This window comes from Mytilus edulis, chromosome 5 (assembly GCF_963676685.1).
Source record: "Mytilus edulis chromosome 5, xbMytEdul2.2, whole genome shotgun sequence".
Lineage (NCBI taxonomy): Eukaryota > Metazoa > Mollusca > Bivalvia > Mytilida > Mytilidae > Mytilus > Mytilus edulis.
The window spans coordinates 5,582,792-5,610,590 of record NC_092348.1 but is presented as its reverse complement, the minus strand read 5'-3'; the positions used below and the strand labels follow the sequence as shown (position 1 = coordinate 5,610,590).

The window sequence follows — 27,799 nt, the reverse complement described above, 5'->3', positions numbered from 1 at the left end:
ACATTTGTATAAATTGAACAGGTTTAAAAAAAGCAAGAAAAAAAATACTTTGGAAGTAAAAATATTTCTTTCAGGAATTTTTTAACACCAGTTTTAATAAAACACTCATTGTTTTGCTGTATAAAAGAATTGTTTGTATAAGGGTTTCTACAATTTTTGGTGATAACAACTGACGCGAATTTCGGATGAAAAAGGATTTGTTTTAAAAGAGAGGTGAAAGATACATTCAAATTCATGGAAAAATAAACTGACAAATAAACCATCAATACCATGGTCAAAAAAGCCAGCAGCAGATTTATTGAGATAATGTTTTTTAAATGAAATTGATGTAATTATATCATAGCTAATGTAGTTCAAATACAATAGTTTCTTTTAATTTGTAGAATTCCTTCTTCCCCACTATGCCCCAGGATGAAATACAGGAAATAAAGGAGGCACTCTTAGCTGCAAGGGACACAACTCCTAATGAAAATCCTGTATTTTACAGTAAGTAGCCCTTGGGAATGAACAATACTTCTAATGGAAAACCTCTTATTTATAGTCAGAAACCCTTCCCAAGGGACAAAACCCCTACTGAAAATCCGGTATTATATATAAAGATTTGATTTGTGGTGTTTTAAAGCTGCTTTTAAGCACTCCATTTAGGCCATTTCGTAGTACCCAGTTTTTATTGGTGGAGGAAGCCAGAGTGCCTGGAGAAAACCATGGACCTTCAATAGGAAAACTGACAATCCTAGTCGATTAAGACTGGAGTTGAGTGCACCTGCACAAATGGGGTTCAAACTCACAACTTTGGTGTTGACTGGCTAGTGATTACAGTAGTAACTACTTAGACCACTTGGCCACCAAGGTCCCCTTTTATATAAAGTAAACCTTCCTTAAAATAACATTGTAGGCTGTTTTAAAGATTTTCTTTGTGTAAAGGAGTATGTTCGGTAAGGTCCTAAAATGGCCCCCATTTTTAGCGTCAATTTCAATTTCGGATTTATTGACCAATATCACAATAAATTATAGCTTATACAGTGACTAGATAGGAAATAAGCTATTTTGTTGAAAATTTTACGTTTTTGCGTTTCATTATGACGTCACAAGTTGTACTCATATTGATTTTTCACGAAAAAATCAATGAAAATGGGTAAATTTCCCATAGATTATTAGACAGGAAACATAGAGCGCACACGTCGACAACAAAGATCTTTTAATATAATGTTTGTGAAGACATTTCACATGTTTTATTTGAATATTAAGTTTGTCGACGCCTGCGCTCTATCTTTCCTGGTCCTTAAATTGGTTGAAATCTAGCTGTTTTTGTCAAATTTCACCAAAGCCCTTTATTTTGACCTATTTGGGATGTAAAAATCAACGTGTTAGAATAAAATTTTGACAAAAACAGTTCTGTTAAACTTTCTCACATATCTTTAAGGCAACTTAAAACATTTATTGTCTTGTTACTTTGAACTTTATAATTGGGGCCAAATATGGCCCTTACCGAACTTACTCCTTTAACAGAAATATAATAAGGTAAACTGTTATTCAAACTATCATCTGATAGTAAATCAATAGTAAAAATATTCATCCTTTGCCAGTCTTAATTTAGTTGAAACATATTTATTTATAGTGGATTGGGAAAAAAGTTATTGCAACTTATATTAATCCCTTTCCACTTTGCGGGTGTGAATGCTGCCTCGTAGGGCCATTAGCTTGCTCTTTTTCAAAATCTTTTACGTGCAACAGATGTGGCTCTCTCTTAAAACAGGTCAGCCAATTATCGTATCCTTCCAATGGGCTAGCATCATTTCTCTAGACTATACTCGCAAATTGTGTCGAGGGAAAGTTGAAAATTCTTTTCCTGAAATTTTCTCTCCAGAACAGGATCAAAGCAGTGTTAGTTAAGTCCAATGCACTACACCATGGCTCTCCAGTCTTGGTGAATATTTTGACAAGTATACAAGCACTGTTTTATTGAGTCACACACAAAGGTTCTGTTTGAAATTCAAACATATAAAGATAATGAATGTGTTCTATATATCAGTGGCAATATATTATTCATATTATTTACAGGATGTCCAACAGGCCACCCATATGTAATTGGTGATGTAAGTATAAATAAAAACCTAAAATCTAATATTTTTTGGCATATCTAAATGTAAGTGATACTAACAAAATATATACATGTAAACCTTGAATCTTTTGCACAACCGTTTATAACAAAATTTTTCAACTTTTTTTTCTCATGAATTGAGTTTCCATGAGATATTCATTTTTGTATACATAGTCTTACCTTAAAATAGCAAAATTAAAACTGTCTCAAAACATATTTATTTATCAAATTGCTCTAGTCTGCAACACTCAGATGTTTGAAGTGAAACTAAAACATTCATTAACATTCCTATTGTGTTATAATATTTTTGGCAAACGATTTATATTTCATAGTGTGGTAGACCATATGTACTTGGTCAATGTAGAGAATGTGGACTACAGATTGGTGGTGAACGTCATGTACTAAGGCCAGATAATGTTATAGGTTCTGGGTAAGTTGTTATGAGTCATGCATAAGACATGTCTGTCTGTCTGTCTGATAAAATGGCCACACCAACTTTCTTTAGATCATGCATCTTTTTATGCACCCATTGTAGACAATCAGGGAATTAAGTGTTACCCTTGACCACCTGCCCTTCCGTCTTTCTGTCTTTCCTTTCCACCCATTTTTGTTGCAAAGCTTGAGTGGGGGCATTCCTGTCCTCAGAAACATTCTTCTTTTCTTTTTATAATAACCCTAATATTTCTTCTAATTCACTAGGTCTGAATACCTTCTTGCATCCATTAAAACAATATAAATTTAATTAACAATTTTACATTATGTTTCAGAGATGACAGGACAGAGACAGGACATATTTTAGGTAGAGCCACAAATCTTGGCCTGATAACAGCACCAGAGAGGCAGTTAAACAGAGCTTCTTTTGCTATACTCAGATTACTGACTCATATCTCCATGTACATTGGAGCAAATACCAATATACAGGTAACTTAAACTTGTATCCCTCTAAAGTCTTGCCACATAGTTACTCAGATATCCAGATTTTTATTCAATCTTGTTGTCAAATCTGTATTATGGATTCAAATTCCATGTAAATACTGTAAATTCAGAAACTATTGCATGCAATTATTATTGTAATTTTGTCATTTTTGACTAAAATGCGATTTTAAAGTTTGCGATATTGAGAAAAATCCTGTTTAATTCATATAAAAAATTACAAAATGGGAGTTTTGATTATTGCGATTATAACATTTTTCGCAATAATAAAAACATCGCAATAATTTCTGAATTTACAGTAGTGTATCTTGATAAAAATATACTCTGTAGATGTCTCTGAGTTCAATAGTCAGCAATATTTTTATGTCCCGGCATGGCGGATGGGGCATAAAATTCTTCCCTTGTCTGTCTGTACGCCCCAAAACTAGTTTCCAGTCTCTTCTTAGTTTGCCTCAACCAAACCCAAATGTTATTGAAAAACTACGGAACCACAATACAAGGATTTCTGAAATTTGGTTTCAGGGTTTATATAAGTCAGCTATAGAGTGTGATATGTTTTCAGATTCATCACTCAACAATTTTTTGTTAAACGAACACTTGTATGATTTTACACTGAATAGCCAAGTTGAAAATTTTTGTCACGTTTTTCTCAGGAACCACAATAAAAGGATTTCTTAAATTTGGTTTCAGGGTTTATACAGGTCAGCTATATTGTGTGATGCATTATCAGATTCATCACTCCACAACTTTTTGTTTACCGAACACTTACATATTTTTACAAACCTTCTTAAAGATATTACCACAATATGGTACTTATATATAATAATATAAGTACTGTTTATACAAACTGACATTCCAGCTTACACTTAATAATTAATGTGATAATAAAGATGCTGACATTATTGATACTTTTAATTAACATACACAGACCACTTGGTACATCTTGAGGTTAAATCCCTGGCATTTGACACTTTGAAGTTACAACTGGAATCTCACTAGGAGGCACACTCTAATCTTTTCTTAATCAGATACATGTCATAAACAATCACAGTTGGTGAAGAAATGCAGATTATGATACCAGATCTTATAGAAAATAATTACACAACAATTAGTACATTATCTAAAGGTCAGTGAGGCCAGACTCCTCCCACTGTTGATTGATGTACCCTATCTGTGTGTGAAGCCATATGCATGGTCTTTGTATAATCACTTTTTTGGTTCATAGCAGGCTTGACTAGTTGATATAGTTTTACAGTGCTATTATTTAATTTTTTATTCAATTTAAACAACTACTTATAATTTGGATTATTTTATTCACTCGTGACATAATGTCTGGCAGAGGAAAAGGTGTTCGCACAAGAAGGAATAGAGTTACTCCATATGCAAATTCAGCTATTTCTGATAGACAATGGGATTTAAACAATCCATCCAACTGGACTTCACAAAAATTTCGAGAAGAATTGGACAAAAAAGGCATAAAAACTCCAAGTTCTTTACCCAAATCGGTATTAAAACAACTATATATCGAAAATTCTAACACAAGTGGGATTACTACACCACAAATTCAACAAAACAGGACTATTTCTGACAATGATACATCCAATCCGTTGAGTACAGAACCTGAAGTAGCTGTAACAGACAGTGGGACCAATGTACAACCTTTAGCCTCTTTGGACATAAACAATATTCCTGTTCCCAATACTTCCTTGGCAGAACAGGACACAATGAGTGTAAACCATCAAGTAACAAGCAGTAATACAGGTGGAATTACCAATGACATTCCAATGCAGAACTCTAATTTCAACAGTATGGCTACAATGTCTACCATGCTGGCACATTGTTTCAGTGGCTTTCAACAAAGTTTGAATCATTTTAATCAGAATTTAAACAAAGGGACTAATACTGACAGCAGTGGATTCAACCTTCAGCAATGGTATAAAGCTCAAAGTTCTACAACTAATCACATGGATCAAGTTCCGAATATTCCCATATTTCAAACAGGATTACAACAGGATTTGATTTATCCGTCTCCAACCGTACAGCAGTTAGATGCCCGAGACTCATCTACCGGTACTCAACATGGATTTCAAGGAGTGCGCTCAGATTCTTTTTCAAATGTGGATATCATTTCTCCTATTCTTCAAAAACAGATCATTGAGGGTAAGGATATTAACTTGGCATCTCTGTTAATACCAAAATATGAATGTCCCCAAACAAATAATATTTTGGCTAATGGTATAGAATTAAATGTTTCAGGAAAGCCTGATCCACGTTTGAACAGAAAGTTGTCTTTGCAGGAATTTATTAGGGCTTTTGGAAAATTTAAAAGGGTTATGACAACTGTTTTCCCAGATAGGCGTGCCGAATTGGACGCATATCAAGACGACATCATTGATATATGCAACTTTTTTGAGGATAAGTTTTATGATTACCATAAAATGTTCTCTGCAAAAGCTGCAACTTTGTTAAGAGAAAAGTTTGTAAAAATTGATTGGAGTAAAAGGGATCGTGATATTTTAAATTTAGTTACAGCTGGGGCTAGCATAAACATTTGTAATATCTGTAATATGGCAGATCATACCACAGCTTTCTGTTCACTACAAACTTCTGGGAATTACCAGTCACATTTTAACAAAAATTCAAGGCAGTTTGAAGCTTCCATTGATTCAGGTCCTTCATCCGATAAGTTAGACAAAAATGGCAGAACACGTGTATATTTCAAGGGGGAAGAGGTTTGCAACAATTTCAACACTGCCAGGGGGTGCACAAGGATCAACTGTTCCTATAGGCATGTCTGTTCCAAGTGTAACCTATCTAACCACTCCCTACCAAATTGCAGAGTCTCAAACAAAGGTGGAGAGCAGAATTCACTTGCGAAACCCCTTTTACCTATTTCATCTCAGAATAGTGGGAAACATTTTAAAAAATGACTAGTATTAGAGGACTTTCCAAAGGAAGCTACTTCCCCAATTAATGTGGATAAGCTCGAAATTGAACTATTAAGTTATCCTGACAAATCATTTGTAAAATATTTATGTAATGGTCTACGAAAGGGTTTTGATACTATGATATCAGAAGTAAATTTACCTACAAAAGAATGCAGAAATAGTTTTTCAGCAAGGTCACAACCAGAAATTACAAGTGCCTTAATATCAGTTGAGGTAGAGAGAGGATACATGTACGGGCCTTTTAACAACCTCCCCTTTCAGAATTATAGGGTTAGTCCCATAGGGATAGCAGAGGGGAAATACTCAAACAAAAAACGCTTAATATTAGATTTATCCTCCCCTCACAATGATGATGAACATTCAAGCATAAATGATTTGATTGATAAAAATAATTGTTCAATGTCCTATGTCAAGATAGATGATGCCATTGATATAATTTTGCGTCTAGGAAGGAACTCCTGGCTTTGTAAATTCGATATTTCAGACGCATTCAAAATTGTCCTATCTTTCCAAGCCAGTGGCCATTTTTCTGTATAAAATGGTGTGAGATGTATTATTTTTTTGTTAGATTAACCTTTGGTTGTTGTTCCAGCCCAAAAATTTTTGATCATGTGTCCCAAGCTATTTGCCACATAGCAACACAAAATTACAAAATTCTAAACATATTACATTTGCTTGATGACTTTTTGACCATTGATTCACCATCAGCAGATGGAGAAAGAACAATGGCAATTATGATGATGATTTTTAAAAAGCTTAACATACCAGTAGCTAGTCACAAAACTATAGGTCCTGTCAAATGTTTGGAGTATCTGGGTATTATACTGGACACTGAAAAAATGGAAGCTCGACTACCAACTAATAGTATTATTTATTTACTCACATGAAACAAACCGGGATGCGGTATTCAGTACGTAGGTGAAACTGGGCGATATTTATCTAAACGCACGCAAGAACACCTGTATCGTTTTAAAAGACCCAATAAATTCAAAAGTATCATTTATCAACATCTTAAGAAGCACAGTCATCCTATTAAATATTTAACAGTTCAACCTTTAGAAGTAGTAAATAAGCAGCCTGGTGAATCTCATTCCAAGTTTGTACGATCACGAAAAATAAATGAATTAAATTGGATTAAAAAATTACAGACAGTCTACCCTCTCGGTCTTAATGATAATATCATGGGAATTGGCAATATATCAAGAACCGATTCTGTTAACATTTTGGATATAGTTTCTAAAACTGTTCGTAAAAATCGTTCTCATGGACGCAGAAAAAATCGCAAGCAAAGAAAATTTCGGACCAACCATACAAATATTTCGGACCTAATTTCCATTTCAAAAAACAACGGCAGACATTATCTGTTAACCAAGCTTTGTTCTTTACCTATAAATAAATTAAATAAAATTTTAGAGGATTGCAACACAATTTCATATTACAGTCCTAAGTATGAAATTGTCCAAATTATAATGGCATATTGTTATTCTAAACTGTTTCCAAAAATTGATCGCCCTGAAGATCATAAAAAACATTTTATTAAAATAAAGTATGTCAATAAAGGTTTTGATTTTGTAAATATTGCCGGTATTTTTAACGACCATTCTGTTAAAGACCAAATTCCTGGATATTTTGATAATACTGAACTCCCTCTCATTTGTTATATTTACAAGAAATCTACCCGAAAATATGTGTTTAATTATAGCCAATTGTGTAAAGATGTAAATATCACTGAAAATACACCTATGTCGTGTAATTGCAGTAATTCAGAATACACCTATGGACCAATTTCCCATGTTATAACAGGAGACCTTAACATCGTTCGCGACCGAGAGTTAAAATCATTCCTCAGTAAAGGACCTAAATATCGTCCCCCGTCAACTATTAACTGGAATGAGTGTCGTAATATCATCAACGACTCACTCCGCGCCTACTGTTTGAAATGGGTAAAACGGGAAAAAGCTGACAAAAAATCTTTGGACTCTTTTTTTAATTCAGTAATGAAGATAGTTGATATTCGAATACAACATTTTAAAGAACATTTTACCCTCAACAAAAACTATAAAAACCCTATTTCGCGTATCAAAAATAAACTAACAGAACTAGCCAAGGAATTTGTTTTTGTCCCGGCTGATAAAGCTGCTAATAATATCATTATTGTTTGACGTAAATTTTATATAGAGGTTCTGCAAAAGGAAATCACGAATTCACCAACATTCCAACTGACTTCATTTTCAGAAAACGACATCTGTAACAAACATAAACTTTTAGCTACTTCTTTACAAGCAGAACCAAACACAATGAAAGTCCCAACTATGTACTGGCTTCCGAAGCTGCACAAAAAACCTTACAAATATAGATTTATTTCATCTTCCAGCCATTGTTCAACTACTAAATTGTCTGTTTTACTTACTAGTACACTTGGTACAATAAAAACCCTGATAATAAATTGTTCAAATAAGGCCTTTGAAAATAGTGGAATTAATTACTTTTGGAGTGTCAAAAACTCGTTGGAAGTACTTGATAAATTGCATGCATATATTGGTGATTTTGAATCTGTTCAAAGTTTTGATTTTTCTACCCTATATACCACTTTGCCTCATATTCTTATTAAGAAAAAATTCACATCCCTAATTAACTGGGCATTTAAAAAGTCGGAATGCGAGTACATATGTTCAAACTCTTTTAGATCATTTTTTAGTAGCAATAAACAAAAGAACTATGTCAATTGGACATGCTTTGATACTATTTATGCACTTGAATTTTTACTTGATAACATTTTTGTTCGCTTTGGAGATTCCGTATATCGTCAAGTTATTGGAATTCCAATGGGGACTAACTGTGCACCACTTATTGCGGACCTGTTTTTGTATTGTTATGAGTTACAATTTATGACTAAAATTAGCAAAGACCCATCAAAACAACATTTGATACAAAAATTTAACAATACTTTTAGATATTTGGATGATATATTGGCTCTAAATAATGACGACTTCAGTATGTATACTAAAGAAATTTATCCTGTAGAACTTACTTTAAATAAAGCTAATGATAACAATGACCACTGCCCTTTCCTCGATCTTGATATCTATATCATAAACGGGAAGCTTAATACAAAAATTTATGATAAAAGAGATGATTTTTCATTTCCTATTGTTAATTATCCATTTTTAGATGGTGACGTTCCCTTGTCACCATCTTATGGTGTTTATATATCTCAACTTGTACGATTCGCTCGTGTATGTAACAATGTATTAGATTTTAGCGAGAGAAATTTATGTATTACTGAAAAATTATTACACCAGGGTTTTCGATATCACAAACTGGTCAAAACATTTACTAAATTTTATCACCGGTATAAGGAAATAATTCGTAAATATAACTCAACATGCAGACATCTTATACGTTCAGGTATTTCACATCCAAAATTTTATGGAAATATTCTTTATAAAGCACAAAAATGTCAGTATTCTCCTCAGAAACTAACAAAACCTTTAAATAGACTTATTAAAAGGGGATATAGTTACGATACTGTTGTCAGGTCATTAAAGATTGCATATTTTGGCTTTAACATTGATTCACTGATAGGGTCTTTGCATCGGAACTAAACACATTTATTTCTAAAAAAAACAGTTGTTGGCATGACACGGGTTATGTTCTTCTCATATATTTTATGATAGTATGATACTAAACCCCTAACGGGAGGGATTGTACCTGATATTCATATGATGAAGACATAATCTTTCAATCAGTTTAATTGAGGTCTGGAGCTGGCATGTCAGTTAACTGCTAGTAGTCTGTTGTTATTTATGTATTATTGTCATTTTATTTATTTTCTTTTGTTACATCTTTTGACATCAGACTCGGACTTCTCTTGAACTGAATTTTAATGTGCGTATTGTTATTCTTTTACTTTTCTACATTGGCTAGAGGTATAGGGGGAGGGTTGAGATCTCATAAACATGTTTAACCCCGCCGCAATTTTGCGCCTGTCCCAAGTCAGGAGCCTCTGGCCTTTGTTAGTCTTGTATGATTTTAAATTTTGGTTTCTTGTGTATAATTCGGAGTTTAGTATGGCGTCCATTGTCACTGTACTATTATGCATATTTTAGGGGCCGGCTGAGGGACACCTACGGGTGCGGGAATTCTCGCTGCATTGAAGACCCATTGGTTGCCTTCGGCTGTTGTTTGCTCTATGGTCGGGTGGTTGTCGCTTTGACATATTCACCATTTCCTTTCTCAATTTTAATAAAGTTGAACGTATTTGTGAGTTCATCTCAAAAATTTATAGGAAAAGAAAATGCACTAAAAGGGAACTTTTACAGCTTTTAGGTCATCTAAATTTTGCTTCAAGGGTGATTCTTCCTGGTCGAACCTTTGTTTCATATCTTATTAATCTGTCCTGTACCGTCAATGATCTGCACCATTATGTTCACCTAACTAAGGAGTGCCGAACAGATTTATACTTTTGGTTGCGTTTTCTTAGCAATTGGAATGGAGTAAATATGTTTTACAATAAAGATTACATTTCAAGCTTTGACATGGAACTCTTTACAGATGCATCATCAACTAAAGGCTTCGGTGGTTATCATAAAGGAGAATGGTTTTCTTCTTCATGGTCAGGAAATTTGGAATTACCAGATGAGAAAAAATATTCAATGGCTTTCCTGGAACTGTATCCTATTGTAGTGGCAGCTATTCTATGGGGTTCCAAGTGGTCTAAAAAACGTATTTTTTTCTGGTGTGATAATGAGGCAACAGTTGCAATAGTGAAAAAAGGTCGCTCTAAATGCTTACAGATCATGAGTTTAATGCGACAATTAACATGGTGTGCCTGTAAATATAACTTTCATTTCAGTGCAAAACATGTACCAGGATATGAAAATGAAATAAGTGACGCTTTGTCTCGATTTCAGATGGTCCGTTTCCGCAGGCTGGCTCCAAATGCAGCACTTCAACCTCATCAGTGCCCACCCAGTTCAGAAGTAATGTGGTCCTGAACAAAATAGTTCATCAACTTTGTGATATTGCTATTGCAAGCAAAACAAGAAGTGCATATGAAACTGGATTTAAACATTTTGAGAGATTTATGTTGCTGAACAATTTTAAATTTAATTACCTACCACCTATTTCAGAAGACATTTTGATTTATTTTACTGCATATTGTTTCCATTTTTTGAAACTACAGTATTCTACCATAAAATTGTATTTATGTGGAATAAGATACAAATATTTAAAAAATAATTGTAAGGATCCCTTAGAATCTGACAACAACACACCCTTAGATAGACTCTCCTACATTTTGAACTCTGTCAAAAAACTTCAAAAACCAAATAACAAGAAAAGATTACCTATTACTTTCGAAATTTTAGAGAAAATTATATTTCGTCTAAGACAAGGTGTGTTTACCCCTTATATTGATTTAATGCTAGAAGCAGTATGTACTGTAGGTTTTTATGGCTTTATGAGATGTGGAGAATTTACTGTCTTGAAAGCCAACCAATTTGACCCATCTGTTAATTTATGTATTGGAGATATTATTTTGCATAAAGATATGATAATTTTGAAATTGAAACAGTCTAAAACAGACCCTTTCAGGAAAGGTGTAGATATTCAACTCCATAAAGTAAAAAATCAAATTTGTCCTTTTAAAATCTTAGTCAAATATTTACAAGTTAGAGAGAGTCTTAAACAAGGTCTCCCATCTGATCCACTTTTTATCTCACAAAATGCTTTGGCATTAGAAAGGAATTATTTCATTAATTGTATAAAACAAGTACTTAGTATATGTGGCTTCAATCCTGATCACTATAATGGTCATAGCCTACGCATAGGAGCTGCCACTACTGCAGGTAAAGCACATATTGAAGACCATTTGGTCAAAACACTAGGACGCTGGTCCTCTGATAGTTACTGCAGGTATATAAGAGTGTCATCTACTTCAATTAAATATGCACAAGAATTGTTAGGAAAATATTAACATGAACATAATAATGTTTTTAGAATACAGATCTACACATTCATGTACATAGATTTTTCCATTGTTATTTTTTATATATATTTTTTTTTTCTCATGACTTTATTGAAGGTGAAAAAATCTTAATCCTAAATCCTTGGGGGCACTCAGCTGTTCCATCTGAGTTTTTGGACCTTGATGGAATTTTATCACTGGTTATTTCTAAAATTTCATTCATCCCCAAGCATTTCGGGGAAAAATTTTATCAAATTTATTCCAGCGCCAGTTTGATAGACCCCTGCTACTTCACAAGTACATGGGCTATCCCCATGCAGACCTTGCACACACCGGCTGCAGATGAGACGCCTAGTCTCATCACCTAAGTGGAGAACCCTCGCTTCACATTCCCCGGCTGGCGTATTGTCGGGCAGGCAGGTTCTTCCTCACACTGGAGGTTGCAAGCTGACTTGCTCAGGCAGGAACTCAAAATTGTTTTGTATGCTGAGTGTTTCCCTAAGGCCAAAACCAGATTGATTAATTGTTTTTTATAATAAAATTATTATTCATTCTAATATATCTTTCTGCTTTAAGCCAGTATGATTTGCTAAGACCATGTTTTGGTTTACACACAGATATCCCTTATGTTACATTTGGTATTGTTTTTCGGAGCTGGTATTTGCTCAATTACAAGGATGAGATCTGGACTTTAATTGAGATTTGTTCTATTATGAGAGTTTTACTTTGAGTAAGTGTAGAGTCAAGACTTGCTCATTAATACAAACAGAAGAAAAAAATTTACCTCAAAAGTTATACCTGTTAAAATATAAGTTGATGTGATCATTAAACATTTCATCTTATCAATGGAAGGCTTGCTTATTGATGCCTTAGCTTGATCTTTGGGAAAGGTAAATAAATTTATGTCTATAAAAATTTAGTAAGCCTGCCACTGGTGACCTGAAATGTTTTGATCACTGACACTAGAGGCAAAGACAAGAAGTATTGGCAACCACTCACTCCAACAACTATACAAATTATACAACATCATACTAAAAGTACAGAAACAATATTTCACTTTATGAGACTCAATAAATATAAAACATTACACTTAGAAAAACAAATAGGAGACTACAGAAAAGAATAACAATAGGAGACAACAGATTACAAACTTGGCTTGTTAGTATAAATATGGTACTTATATATAATAATATAAGTACTGTTTATACAAACTGACATTCCAGCTTACACTTAATAATTAATGTGATAATAAAGATGCTGACATTATTGATACTTTTAATTAACATACACAGACCACTTGGTACATCTTGAGGTTAAATCCCTGGCATTTGACACTTTGAAGTTACAACTGGAATCTCACTAGGAGGCACACTCTAATCTTTTCTTAATCAGATACATGTCATAAACAATCACAGTTGGTGAAGAAATGCAGATTATGATACCAGATCTTATAGAAAATAATTACACAACAATTAGTACATTATCTAAAGGTCAGTGAGGCCAGACTCCTCCCACTGTTGATTGATGTACCCTATCTGTGTGTGAAGCCATATGCATGGTCTTTGTATAATCACTTTTTTGGTTCATAGCAGGCTTGACTAGTTGATATAGTTTTACAGTGCTATTATTTAATTTACCACCCACCATCCACCGACCTAACACCTTCAATAATGTTTCATGACAAGGGAAACATCTCAGTTTTTACTAGTGATATATATTTTATTTTTTAATTTCAATTCCTTGATGGAATTTTATCACTGGTTATTTCTAAAATTTCATTCATCCCCAAGCATTTCGGGGAAAAATTTTATCAAATTTATTCCAGCGCCAGTTTGATAGACCCCTGCTACTTCACAAGTACATGGGCTATCCCCATGCAGACCTTGCACACACCGGCTGCAGATGAGACGCCTAGTCTCATCACCTAAGTGGAGAACCCTCGCTTCACATTCCCAGGCTGGCGTATTGTCGGGCAGGCAGGTTCTTCCTCACACTGGAGGTTGCAAGCTGACTTGCTCAGGCAGGAACTCAAAATTGTTTTGTATGCTGAGTGTTTCCCTAAGGCCAAAACCAGATTGATTAATTGTTTTTTATAATAAAATTATTATTCATTCTAATATATCTTTCTGCTTTAAGCCAGTATGATTTGCTAAGACCATGTTTTGGTTTACACACAGATATCCCTTATGTTACATTTGGTATTGTTTTTCGGAGCTGGTATTTGCTCAATTACAAGGATGAGATCTGGACTTTAATTGAGATTTGTTCTATTATGAGAGTTTTACTTTGAGTAAGTGTAGAGTCAAGACTTGCTCATTAATACAAACAGAAGAAAAAAATTTACCTCAAAAGTTATACCTGTTAAAATATAAGTTGATGTGATCATTAAACATTTCATCTTATCAATGGAAGGCTTGCTTATTGATGCCTTGATCTTTGGGAAAGGTAAATAAATTTATGTCTATAAAAATTTAGTAAGCCTGCCACTGGTGACCTGAAATGTTTTGATCACTGACACTAGAGGCAAAGACAAGAAGTATTGGCAACCACTCACTCCAACAACTATACAAATTATACAACATCATACTAAAAGTACAGAAACAATATTTCACTTTATGAGACTCAATAAATATAAAACATTACACTTAGAAAAACAAATAGGAGACTACAGAAAAGAATAACAATAGGAGACAACAGATTACAAACTTGGCTTGTTAGTATAAAGGAGAGATATAATCTTTATGGTAATATGAGCATAATATATATATATATATTTATTTTCCAGGCTGCTGGTCAGTCCATCAAACCCAATATAGAGGAGACTGAGATTGGTAGATATATACTGGAACATATTGACCTTGATATGACCTCTATACAGAATATCCTGGGTAAAAATAAGGATGATATATTGTTGTTAATTCATCATCTACTGGCAAAGATGATGGAAGAACACACAATGGCAGTTATAGGTAGGATTTATTTTATCCCTCTGTGCTAATATATGAATTGTGGAATTTCTCAGCATCTTCCCAACAGTTATAATATAGCATAAAGACTTTTTGGGGTAATGAGGAATCCCCCTGCCAATCTACTTATTTGTCTGTATATGAATTTGTCTGTCTGTGATGTATGCCATTATAATTTTGTACTTCATTTTAGAATATTGTACTGCTTTTGTTTATCTCAACTATTGTATCTGTATTTGTATTATTTGTATGCCTTGTAAAGTCAGTACAGATGGTGATGACCCTCGTAGGCACAAATCTTTTTAAAGAAAGGACAGATATTGATGAAACTTTTCTCTGTTGTAGAAAGCTACATGAGAATATAGATCAAGAAATTAAATTCTTGTCCAATATGCGTAAGGGGAGACAATCAAATTAGCTAGAATTGGGGTAACATTTATGATTTCACTGGCACTTCTAGTTTAGGTGTGAAAGTTTAGCATTTTTAACTTATAAAACTATTTAATTTCAGGAGAAGATTATCCAGCAGATATATGTGGATTGTTAAACAAGAAGTCAAGATCAAAATGGGAGGAAGAATTTGCCAAGAGATACTATATCTCCAGTATTGCAGGTAATCGATTATCAGAGAATACAGTATTTAAATTTAGAATTGAAAAGTTTGAATTGCAAAGCTTTAATATTACTTGGTGTTCAAAGGTAGTTCTTTTTATTACTTTTAAGAAAACTTTGCTTTCATTTAAAGAGATATTTTGTTGCTTACAGAATATGGATCAAGTCTTGAAACAATGCAATGAGAAAATACAGAAAGATCAGAGACTTGGTAAGACATTTAATTATCAGAAACAGTGGTGAAATCAAAGGAATAAAGAATAATGATGTTCCTAATAAAAGATCAATTGTGACATATCTTGTTATCGTGTTATTTTATGAATATTGCTATTGGTTATTGAATAATTATTGAATAACTTAATCAACATGCACTTGCAGTTAATTTTTATTTAAACGTGAATGAAGTATATTTAAGTATAGAAGTACAGTTGTTTATTGTCTAACTCTGGAGGTAATACTATTATATTTATAGCTAAGAAGTTTTTGGATATTCTATTAAATTATAATACAATAAAATGAATTCATGCTTAAAAACCACTCATTTTGAATTATTGTATTCCTTAGGTGCGGATGCACTTTTACAGATTTTGTATGAAACAGACAAAGTACCAGAGAATCAGGATATCCTAAAACTACAAGATATCCCTGGAGTATGGCGATACAGGGATCTTATATCTATAAATCATCTCAGACAAAATCTTGAACGATCTCAGGAGAAACTACCAGTACTTAGACTTTTCCTGAAAGAGGTAATAGGTGTAAATGGATACAGCATTCTTATCTTTGTATACCCTCTCTATAAGAATTAATTACTACAAATTTTGGACGATTTAAATGTATCTTAATAGTTTTGATGTGTATTCAAATTTATTTTCATGAGCCTCAGAATCAGAATTACATAATATGCATCAAATAATATATTTTAATGAAGTTGCAACCAATATCAAATACTACTGAAATTAACATTGTGATCATGGATTATTTTATTAATTTGTACATGAACTTATTTGTTTTGGTTCTGAATTCTAATTGTTAATGTGTTTATAAAATGTACTTGTATAGTTCATAATAAAATATTGTTTAAATCAACGAATACCATGTTCAACTGTATTTTCTAAGTAGACTGTAAACAACAGATAGAAAAGAGATACATATCTTTCAAAGAAGTATATCAACCCCTGACTACGTCCTCAGTCGATATATCTTTGTATTGACCTACCATGTTACATACATCAAAAAGATATACTCATCTTTTGACTTATATTTTAACAGGAACATCATCTCAGAGCAATAAGATTTATACCAAGTATAATGAGACTACATAGAATGTTAATACAGAAATATGGCAGAAAGTTGGACAGAGCAGAAGCTACCACTCTTAAAATATTGGATGTTAAACAAGACATGGAAAAAGGTATGTATTGTCAAGTTTATAGACAAGACAAGAGATTACAACATTTGTTTCTTAGACTATACAGTGTTTATCATAATACAGGTTAACAAAATCAGTGTGATGCTGAAGGGAAAATTGTGTCTTTGGACAGAATGTGAAACTTGAAATATGTTGGGCAATGATGTCATGCAAAAATGCTTCTTTATCATTATACCAATGCAATGCATTTAGTATCATTCATTTAAACAACTATTTCAACATTTAAATGCACAAAAATAGTTTTTTTTTAACAACTTCATTCAATATAAGCTGGAGTTTGGAGGCTTGCATGATAACCTTACTGATAAAGCCAGTATAAAAAATAAAAATGCCACTATTCTATTTGTATTATATTGTCCTGAAGTGTTTACTTTGAAATAGATAAATCAAGTATACAAATTGCAAAATTTGTTAATTTTTGCTTTACAGATAGAAAAATTGATGAATTTGAACAATTGTTGAAAGATTTTACAGAAGCCTGGAGTTGTGTGAAAGAATCACTTAAAACAACTGGTGAGAATAAAAAAAAAGGCCAGATTATTAGAGGCTATTTAAACTTTAAAAGTTACAGAGAACAGTTGTGACTTAGCGCATTAGTTATTTGCATCATAAAGAGATTTTAAAAAAACAAGGAAAACTGTCTAGTAATAAAAATATGTTCTTCAATAATGTAGAAAAATCTACACAAAATGCCAAGCTGTAAATTGTAAAATTTGCCTTAAAAAGCTGTCAAAAGATCTAACAGAGATCTTCAAGATCTGACACATTAACTTACTGCTCCAAATTACAAAAAAAATACTTTTGATTAAGACATCCACTGATGAGGTTCCTTACTGGAAACTGTTTTGTCTGTAGGCTTTTATTTCATTTTATTTTAATAGAAAAAGTCTGTTTAAATATGTCACACTGTTTATCCTATCTTCATATTGCAAATATAAGGGTAAAAAGTTCAAAGAAAAAATATGATACATGTATTGATGAATATTTGCACAGTTACAATTAAGTTTATGATTTTTCCCTGTATCTTTTCAGTCTGTTTGTTAGAGAACAATGTATTGTCTATTGACAAATCGTACTTCAGAGCAGCGATATCAGATGATACACCAATATCATATCTGATACCAACATATCGCGATGCTGGCCTCTGTTCTTACATCTTGTTATATTTCTTGTTAAAGAAGCAAAACATGTTCATAGAACAGTACTGTTATCAAAGAAAACTTTCGTAAGTATGAATAGTTAATATTGAATGTGGAGCAGGATATGTTTAACAAATATATATAGTCTTTCATTGTGTAAAATTAGTAACAGGACATTTTTAACAATTTTATGTAAATTGAGTTATAATATTGCTTCTTTGAACACTGTTTTGAAGTTTGGAATATTTTTTATATATGTAAGACTGAAATCTATGGCATGTTCCAAATCTATGGCAAATGTGACGTTACAAATGCCAAACAACTCAAATCTATGGCATATTTTTGTTTTCTCCAAATCTATGGCAGATCTTTAAATAGCGTAATTTCCCTCTACAACATTTGCGGATGGTTTAGAGGAAGATGTGACTTATTATCCGGATGAGGGACAAAATGTGCCATACTGACCAAAGCCTGCGATGAATAAGGGCACCGCTGTTTTCAGTACCGGATATTTTTTAAAAGAAGTTGTTGTAAATATTTGACTGTCTATGGCTGGGAAAGATTATCATGAAAGTGAAAGATAAAATTACTAAATACCAATATGATTTAAATGGTCGTTAAATAAAACAGATGTCTTAACGATGAAATAAATACTGTTCTGTATTAAGGTATATGATTTACGAAATTTGTTCTTTGCCATCACAATTTGATTGGCCATTATGGAATGTTTATTTCACAAATGTTTATAAACATACTCTTTGGTCGGTTGTTGTCTCTTTGACACATTTCCCATTTCAATTTTCAATTTTATCCTGTACATTTTCAACTTGTTATTGTCATTGGTCATATGTACTGCATTGTTTTCCATTTGCACACAATTTCCCATAGATTTGGAAACAACAAAAATCTGCCATAGATTCTGATTGTAAAAAAACTGCCATAGATTTGGGATGACATGATGTCACAACTGCCATAGATTAGGAATCTGCCATAGATTTGGAACCCACCATAGATTTGAGTCCTTCATATATGTTTTAGTATTTCTAATTTTAGGGCAGAAAGTCTTCCAAAAGTTCATGTGAAGGACATATCTTCAGCCCATTTAATCAGTTACCATCCAGACAAAGACCTGTTACCCATGGTGTTGGCTAATTGTAACTATACATTTGAAGTTGGACAGGGAACCAGAATTGATTATAACTTTACCAACCTAGAGAGACAACTGATGGATAGATTCCTCTTCTCAAAGTCAATTATAACTGGAATACCAGAGGTCAGAATTTTAATTGTTCATAGTTTTTCCTTGAACTGTCGGAGCATCCTCTTCACTTGCCATCTCTCATTTTTTTTTTTATTAATTAGGGCCCTGTCGAAATGGGGGACACCCTATTGTGATCAGTCTGTTGATCTGTCTGTCCGTCTGTAACAAATTGTGTCTGCATTATATGTAGAGAACAGTTATCATTTCAAAGTTTATACTCGACATGTATATTAACAAACACATAATGTATGTACAACTTCCTAGGTCAAAGGTCAAGGTCAAAAACTTTGGTATTGAGTTGACAACCCCATGTTCTATGGTAAAGATACAAATTTTTACCACACATTATTGCCAGCAGGGCCCACAGAGATAGCTCCCAACTCAATGTAATATAGTTTGATATCCTTGTCAACTTTTAATAAAGACAAAGAAATTAAATTATCAGTAGTTACGGCTGCAATGTTCCTAGCATTAGACTGCCATGGTTTAAAAGACCATTTCATTACAGGGTATTGGTTTTTGAGCAAAATTAAAAAGGTAGTTTAAAAAATAGATCAGGAATGTATCAACTTCAATGAATTTTGTTATGCATTACTTGTGTTCTGAATTGTCTTAACTTACACACACAAGGGAGTGAACTAGCAATACTGAATGGATTTTCTTTTAATTTTGGTCTTTTCAATAGATAAGTAATTGATATGACAATACCTTTCAAAGTACTGAGGTAGTGCAAAATTATTTTGTAATTTTGAAAATGATTTGTTTTTCAGATAGAAACAATCACATACAGATCAGAATCTACAAATGCTGTTGTTTTTAAAACTTTATGTGACAAGGTCCAACAAGTAAGTAATATATATTTTGTAAGAAAAGTTTGATTTGTTTAATTAAGCCATACAAATAGTCTCTAAACTAGACTTTTGAGTAAACTGGACATCTGCGTTAACAGAACATTGTATAAATTTGACACCTGAGTCAACTTGATAAATAAAGAACTGAAGAAGGCCAATGGCAAAAATGTCTCAAAAAATTGGTTTATTGATACAATTATATAAAGTATATTCCCTATTGGAATTTTGAAAACAATTGATAAATCTGTTAAGTGCACATCTTTCTAAACTAAACTGAGTAGTCATCTATAAATTAACCTGTGCAGAAGGAGCACCTGCCTAATCTGAACAAAATGTCCAAACAAGGAAGGAAGGGAATTTGTCAGGTTCCACTGTTAATGTTTAAAAAAATATCCATACAAAGTTTAATTTACAACAACTATGATATTTTTTTTATTTGACAGGAAAGATTAAATCCGGCAGTGAGAAGTCAGATTTGTGCCGAGATACGTATGAAGCCTGCAGCAGACTTGTGGGAAAGCTTGGATAAGTTAGACATTGCAATCAGTTTCCTAAAGTCTGTTGGTTCTGATCCTGACAGTTCTCTCAGTGACTTCATCACAAATACTCTCAAGATAGATAATCCATTTTCAAGTCCGAAGGTGAGGGTTGAAACATAAATAATTAATAACGTACCAAAAATGATTGTTTACAGGAAGGTAATTTTTTATGTGTGATCTGTGATCACTTTGATTTGATGTACACTGTTGACAGAAATGAATCGATTGATTTATTATAACATGAAGAAACAAACAAATACAGTCAACCCTGCTGTGAAGGTCATCTCTTTTAAGTGAAAGCCTGTCTTTGTAGGTCAACTTCTTATTTTATCACTGTAGTTGTACCTAATTCTAATTGAGAATGGAAAGATCAGATAACAGCCAAAGCCCAAAGGTCACCAATGACTTCAACCCAGAGAGAAAATCCAACACCCTGAGATGGGCCTCAGCTGGCCCCTTAATAATAATGTATACTAACCTCAAATGAAAGATCAGTTTCCTCTTGTCCTCAAATTAATATACAGGTTTGACTGCACTTTATAATGAGCTTTAGACATATTACTTGGTATCCAAACGAACAAAAAACATGTTGTATTTTATTTCCATGGAATTCCATATAGTAAATTATTCAGCATTAAATGTTTATATAATAATTACAGGCACAACAGTCCAGCATGTGTAGGCATACCATGTCATTATGGATGACATTAGCATTGGAAAGAGCCAAAGAAATAGCTAAAAATAATAGAGTAAGTATATGCAGTTACCATTTTTTCGTCTCAGCTTGTGTAAAAGATACTTTTCAACCTCAAAAGCCCAAAAGCTGAGTTTTATTTTAAAGACTTCACATTCTAAAATTTCTGTCTGTCAGTTGGTCTGCTCGTCTTTAAGTGCAACTCCCCCTTAACAGATTGATAGATTTTGGAAATAATCTCTGGTACAGGAAAATCCTTCTAAACAACTTGACAGACATTGATTAAACTTTACATAGTTGTAGAACACAACATTAGTATATGCTTAAGGGGAGATAATCACTTATTAACTTCAATATAACAGTATGTTGTTATAGTCTCTTGTAAACCCAAATCCTCCTTAACACTTTCAGTACGGCATTGTTTATTTTGGCGCGTTCGTATAGCCGGAGATTTATTAGCGCGAGCAGTTTTGTGGCCGGGATTAATTTGCCATGTGCTCGTAAAAAAATCGTCTCGGAACTTCAAACGACAATTACCGCTATTTGAGATCGATTTTCGTTAAAATATTTTAAGGTTAAGTCATTCCCTACTTGTTTTGAGTTGTGGTGTGGTTAGAGCGATATGAAAGGAAGCAATATCATCAGTTTAGCTCTATGACGAACGAGTTTTTTTTTATAACTGAATGTTTACAAATACATGTCTGCGAAGGGGAGAGTTTCTTCTGACCGTTCCCTTTCCGAGATATTAACTTACGTTCAATGTTTCTTATTGTTACAAAGAATAAAATGAAATGTCTATGACAACACCATAACTGATTGGGAAGACGATAAACGACCGACAACACGAGAATTACCAGCGATTGAAATCCGCCATTTGCAAAGCGTCGTTCATGTCAACAACAATTAAAGAGAGATAACTCAACTGTAATTTGGCGGACGACAACTCTTTTTTAAATACGTTGCCGTATGTTTTTAGTCACTTGGGGTATAAAAGAATTTCTTGTTACGGTTCTATGACAAATAAAAATTTGTATTTGTTCAATGATTAAACAAAAAATCTCTGTATTTGTCAAAGTAAATTACCTTCCTTGAAAATATTCATTTCAAACTAAGTAAAGCAGCAACCATTTGATTTTCTGGGGGGGGGCTATGGTTTTTTTTTCTGTGCAAACTTTTTTTTTCGCCTTCGGCGAAGAACAATCTTTTTAGCGACAAACCGAAAACAATTTTTTGCTTTCAATTTTAGCATTACATATAGTGGCAGCTGAGGGTGAAACAAACAATTTTTTTTCTCAGGGTCCAAAACAAATAATTTTTTTCACCCAAACCTGGAAACAAACTTTTTTTTCCAAAAAAAACCATAGCCCCCCCCCCCAGAAAATCAAATGGTTGCTGCCTAACAGGCATGCAACCTAATAGCAATTTAAGCAGATAAAAAAATACATTTAAAAAAATAAAAATCAAATGAATAATTAGATATTTGACAAAAAAACTACTCAAGGTATTGATATTATTTTGATTTCTTTTTTAAACTGTTTTAAGGTTATATAACAAACAAAAATAACAGTTTTCTAAATTTTTGTTACTTGCCTCTTTTCAAGTCTTTAATTTTTTTTTCAGTGTCCATTTTACTACATTTTGTTGTCCTAATCTCTCTTTAAAATTCCTTCTTTATTTTAAAATGTGTCTTGATACTTTTTTTTGAATATATCCTTCATCAGTTATTCTTTAGTTTTGTTCATAGTTTAGAAATAAATAAATTCGCAAATTGAAACGGTAAAGTCAATAAATTCAAAATTGTCTGGAACTAACAACATAGCTAAAATACTAACAGTAACTTTTAACAGAATGGAACACCGTGAAACACTCTGGTAGACAGAGGTGCTTTCCACAATCTAGACAGCCATATTTTGTTTGTCTACGTTTGTCTTGCTGATTATTTTTCACTCTCATGTGACAGACATGGCACCAACTTTTATTTCCAAAGGAACCTGGCAAGTGTCTCTGTGTAAGACGGTCATCAACCGGGACAAGTGATGGACGGCCTTTACGAACTGAACCACCTGTGTATCCACCTATCAGTCCTGCTGCTACTCCCTTTGAAAACTTCAAAAAGGTTGACGGTCTCTTACCAGGGCCTGGTTGATGATGAGGAGAAGCCAGAAAAAGCCTAAAGGCATTAAATTTCAACATTTCTATCATTGTAAAGAAAATCCTTTTAGGCCATTTCAGTGTTTTGTGTTGGAAAACATAGTACTGGATGTACTGGTCAGCCCTATCAACCCCTTTCATGTATTGTGTGTAATCAGAGATCATCTGTGGACATGGTATCTCTTGTCGTTGAAAAATACTACTGCTTGTTGCACATTTCTCTGCACTGCACCTACTGAGAAATCGTGTATACTTGAAATTAAGTTTACATTTTTTTTGTCCTTCCATACAACAGCAGCCACTGCATCCTTCTGTCTAAACTGCATGTCCCCACGATTAGTAACACCTTCAGGGTTTTTCTTCATTATATCTTTAGGAAGCTCTCTCCTATTTATTCTTACAGTACCACATGCAGCAGTGTTAAAATGTTCAAACAAGTCTGTAAATAAGGTGGGAGAAGTGAAGTAGTTGTCCATATAAATATGGTACCCTTGCCCTATAACATTTGCCTTTTCAATACAATTTTTGACTACACGGTTTGCCAGACCATGAGCTGTGGCACCATTTATCCTCCCACTGTATACCTGACAGAAGGAAACATATCCTGTATTAGCTTCCGCTATCGCCCACATTTTTATTCCCCATTTGGTAGGCTTGGCTGGCATATACTGCTTAAAAGACAGTCGTCCTTTCCATGGAACCATCACCTCATCAACTGATAGTTGCCTTTTAGGGATATACTGGTTTACCATAGAATCTGTGAACATATTCATTAACGATCCAATTTTATATAATTTAGAATAATTGGGATCCCCTGGCTGTGGGGCTTGTTCACTGTTTGAAAAATGGATGTAACGCATAATTTGCATATAGCGATCCCTTTTCATGACTTTACTGAAGTACGGGGTCTCAAGCATAACATCTGTGCTCCAGTAGGATTTTATATCTGGTTTTACATTGATTCCCATCAAGAAACATAAACCTAGAAAAGCCTTCATTTCTTCAACAGTTGGTGTAACCCATGGGGATTTATTTTCATCAGGATGATCACGAATTTGTTTATTGGCATACCTGTCTGTCTCCTGTATGATGTATTGCAAAATGGCATTGGTAAACAGCAATGAGAAAAAATCAACAGGCTCTTTATCTGGACCTAAAACTGTGGTAGGACCAGTATTTCCGCGTGGTAAAAATATGTGTGGTAATCCCCTCTCATAATAATTAAAATTTTCATGCCACCCATCAGCTTCAGCAGGACGGTCACCAGCTTCATCAACAAGGGGTTCATTTTCATCAGAAAAATCATTTTCACTTTCATTTTCACCATCAACAACATCTAATTCACCTATCCCAATTTGTGCAAGCCTATCATTGTACCGCTGTGCAGCTGCATCAACTTCATTTTGCGAAAATCCGTCAAACTCATCATCCGAAGATTCAGACATTTTTTTTAATTTTCACCCAGACGACAATACTACGTTTTTCACAACTATTTTACTATGGAACCGCCTTTTAGCCTAGAAAAATTTGATTGGCTGCACAAAAATATGGATTTCCTTATTTGGGAGAACACCTGCACATCGTGTGAAATTTATTTGTCGGCAAAAACCGTAAACTTCCGATCGTCAACAGAGCGTAAATCAACAACATGCAAAGATGATACATGAAGAGACAGCCATTACCGGCTTATCTTTTTTTATTAAACAGTCCTAAGAAAATATTATTAATTTTTAAAACAGCGATACATAAATGGGTTAAATATTTTGTGTGCAAGGTAATGAACTTTCATTTTTTAAAGCGATCACGTTGACTACACATGTCAACAAAATTGAAAAAATGGCAGCATATTATTTTATCAGGAACGCAAATTGAAAGTACGAAGAAATGACATAACAATGACTTTTATTGTCAAAATTTATACATAATATTTAAAATTGAAACCTGTTAACACATTGTGGTAAAGTACGCTTTACAGCTTTACGTAATTAATCTGATATTAAAACTGAAAGTAGGTCAGAGTATTTTTCGTTGTCCATGATGCATTTAGGCATCACGCGGCCGTAGCAAGGTGATGCATTCAGGCATCATACGGCCGTAGCCAGGTGATGCCTTAAGGCATCACACGCCTTGAATGGGTTTTAAAGGGATAATTTGCGATTTTCTAACTTTTCATCTTATTATGTTCATAATACCATGAAAAACATATTCTCCAAGTTTTATTTTGATATGAAAAGTAATAAAGAAGAAAATTGGGAATTATTAATTTTATTTCTTTAAAACTGCCTGACTTATGTGACGTAGTTTAAGTCTTTTGCATGCCGAGAGTGAAATTAATCTCATTTAAGTCTTGTTCGTTAACCATCTAATAACGCTATTTAAAGCGTATCGACGACTTTTGGTGTAGTTATTAACCAACGAAAAGTAAGTGATAGCCATGCAACTTTTAGAATTAGATTGTAGGATTTATGTGTGGATTTTTTTATACGAATTTTAGTATTTAAAGTAAATAAAACAATAGAACATTTTTATGACTTTTTGCTACAAATACTTTAAACAAACATATGAAACTGACATGATCGATAGTGTATTAAAAAATAAATGTTTGTATTCTGAACTTTTTGCTTCATTCCAGCAAACATTTTCACTTGCTTGTACTGTGGAAATAAAATGTGTATTAATTTGTGACACTTAGTGAATGCAGACCTCGACAATAACGCTTGTCCGATTGTCCGGTACCAGAGGTAAAAAAGGTCGGACAAGTAAAAGCTATACCAAGCTTGTCCGATGGGACAAGTAGAATCATTCTGCAGAAAATAAATTTTAATCCAACTTTGATGAACAAAGTATAATTATTAAAAAAAAAAACAAGAAAAGAAGATTTGTTTGACATCTTTCCTTTTTAAACTGAAACTAATTGAAACTTTTTATTTCTCAAGACCCCTCAGACTTGCAATCGATAATTTAAAACTGGTTCTTTGTCAAGTACTTTTAACAGTTATCGGCCGTGTACACTGATCAATACCTACAGAAGTGAAACGATGCATGAACTTGCAAGCCCGACAGGAAATTGATTGAATACCTGGACGTGTCACCTCACACCCCTCACAGTACCTTGGGGAGTATTACCTTTAGCCATGCTTGTGATCAGATGAGGGAAGATCAGAATTTATTTGAATAAAGTTTATTACTTTAAAGAATTATAAACGAATTAGATTTTGAAAACAATTTTCACGGAACACTTATTTATGATTTGAACTTTGACTTTTTAACTAATTCCAATATTAACAGTTTAAAAATAACAGACAATGGTTATTTTAAAAAATAAGAACATTTTCCGTATGAAGTTAGTTAGTCAGATAAAACAACAGTACGATTGACAAGATATCGACACGCAATTACGACTACATCGGTTACTTTAGTTTTGGTCCTTTGTGGTTTATAGACATATCATAATTTTTAATCGGAGAAGATGACAAAATGGCGGAACGCAGAGAATTGATACTCAAAATTTAAAATCGATGGTGATCTCTTATCTAGTGGAATAAAACTTTAATATCTATAAATTTGAGCATTTTTATACAGATCGAATGGACATAATATCAATTTTTGATTTTTTGGCGAAGTTTCCCTTTAACAACTGGACAGATATTGATGAAACTTTACACAATTTTAGAACACTGTCTGCAATATGCACATGTTCTATATGAAAATGGGAGGAATTAGAATACCAGGGTTTGGGTATACTTGCATTAATTTTAAAAAAAAACATAGTTTAAATGCAGCATTTTCTGAAAAGCTTAAAAAGTAACCTTGTACTTTTTTCCATTGCGCAAACATTAATTATATACAAGGGAATAGACAACATGAGTCAGGGGGCAGGAACCTGGACCTCTTCATATATGTTACATATGAATCAGCGGTGTTTATTTTTTTATGTCTGAGATATATTGGGACTTATCTCATGCCTTCTATATTTACCATCAGTTGATCCCAGATATGTCACTATATCTAAATGTTTTAGAAACCTTTTGCAGTGTTGATGCAACACAAAATCGTTAAACTCAGGTCATTTTTCTTTTTTAAATCAAAAAGAGTTATCTCCCTATAGCAAAAAGTTCCAGCATACATTAAATATTTTTTGAACATTGTACCTTGAAAGTAAATTTGATTTGAAAACATCTAAACCAAATTTTACGTTATCACA

At 33.3% G+C, this 27,799-nt stretch overlaps 1 protein-coding gene across 1 annotated transcript in view; it reads left to right on the top strand.

Moving 5' to 3' along the window:
• The window catches only part of LOC139522670 (E3 ubiquitin-protein ligase rnf213-alpha-like), a 107,157-nt gene that overhangs the window by 77,546 nt on the left and 1,812 nt on the right, over window positions 1-27,799 (top strand). The window contains exons 73-87 of the mRNA XM_071316138.1: window positions 384-486; window positions 2,062-2,096; window positions 2,434-2,531; window positions 2,869-3,022; window positions 14,736-14,919; window positions 15,428-15,552; window positions 15,682-15,739; window positions 16,093-16,277; window positions 16,801-16,942; window positions 17,390-17,473; window positions 17,993-18,185; window positions 19,153-19,372; window positions 20,131-20,205; window positions 20,655-20,852; window positions 21,410-21,499. Coding sequence (XP_071172239.1) covers window positions 384-486; window positions 2,062-2,096; window positions 2,434-2,531; window positions 2,869-3,022; window positions 14,736-14,919; window positions 15,428-15,552; window positions 15,682-15,739; window positions 16,093-16,277; window positions 16,801-16,942; window positions 17,390-17,473; window positions 17,993-18,185; window positions 19,153-19,372; window positions 20,131-20,205; window positions 20,655-20,852; window positions 21,410-21,499 — 1,944 coding nt within the window. The remainder of the gene's footprint in view (window positions 1-383; window positions 487-2,061; window positions 2,097-2,433; window positions 2,532-2,868; window positions 3,023-14,735; window positions 14,920-15,427; window positions 15,553-15,681; window positions 15,740-16,092; window positions 16,278-16,800; window positions 16,943-17,389; window positions 17,474-17,992; window positions 18,186-19,152; window positions 19,373-20,130; window positions 20,206-20,654; window positions 20,853-21,409; window positions 21,500-27,799) is intronic.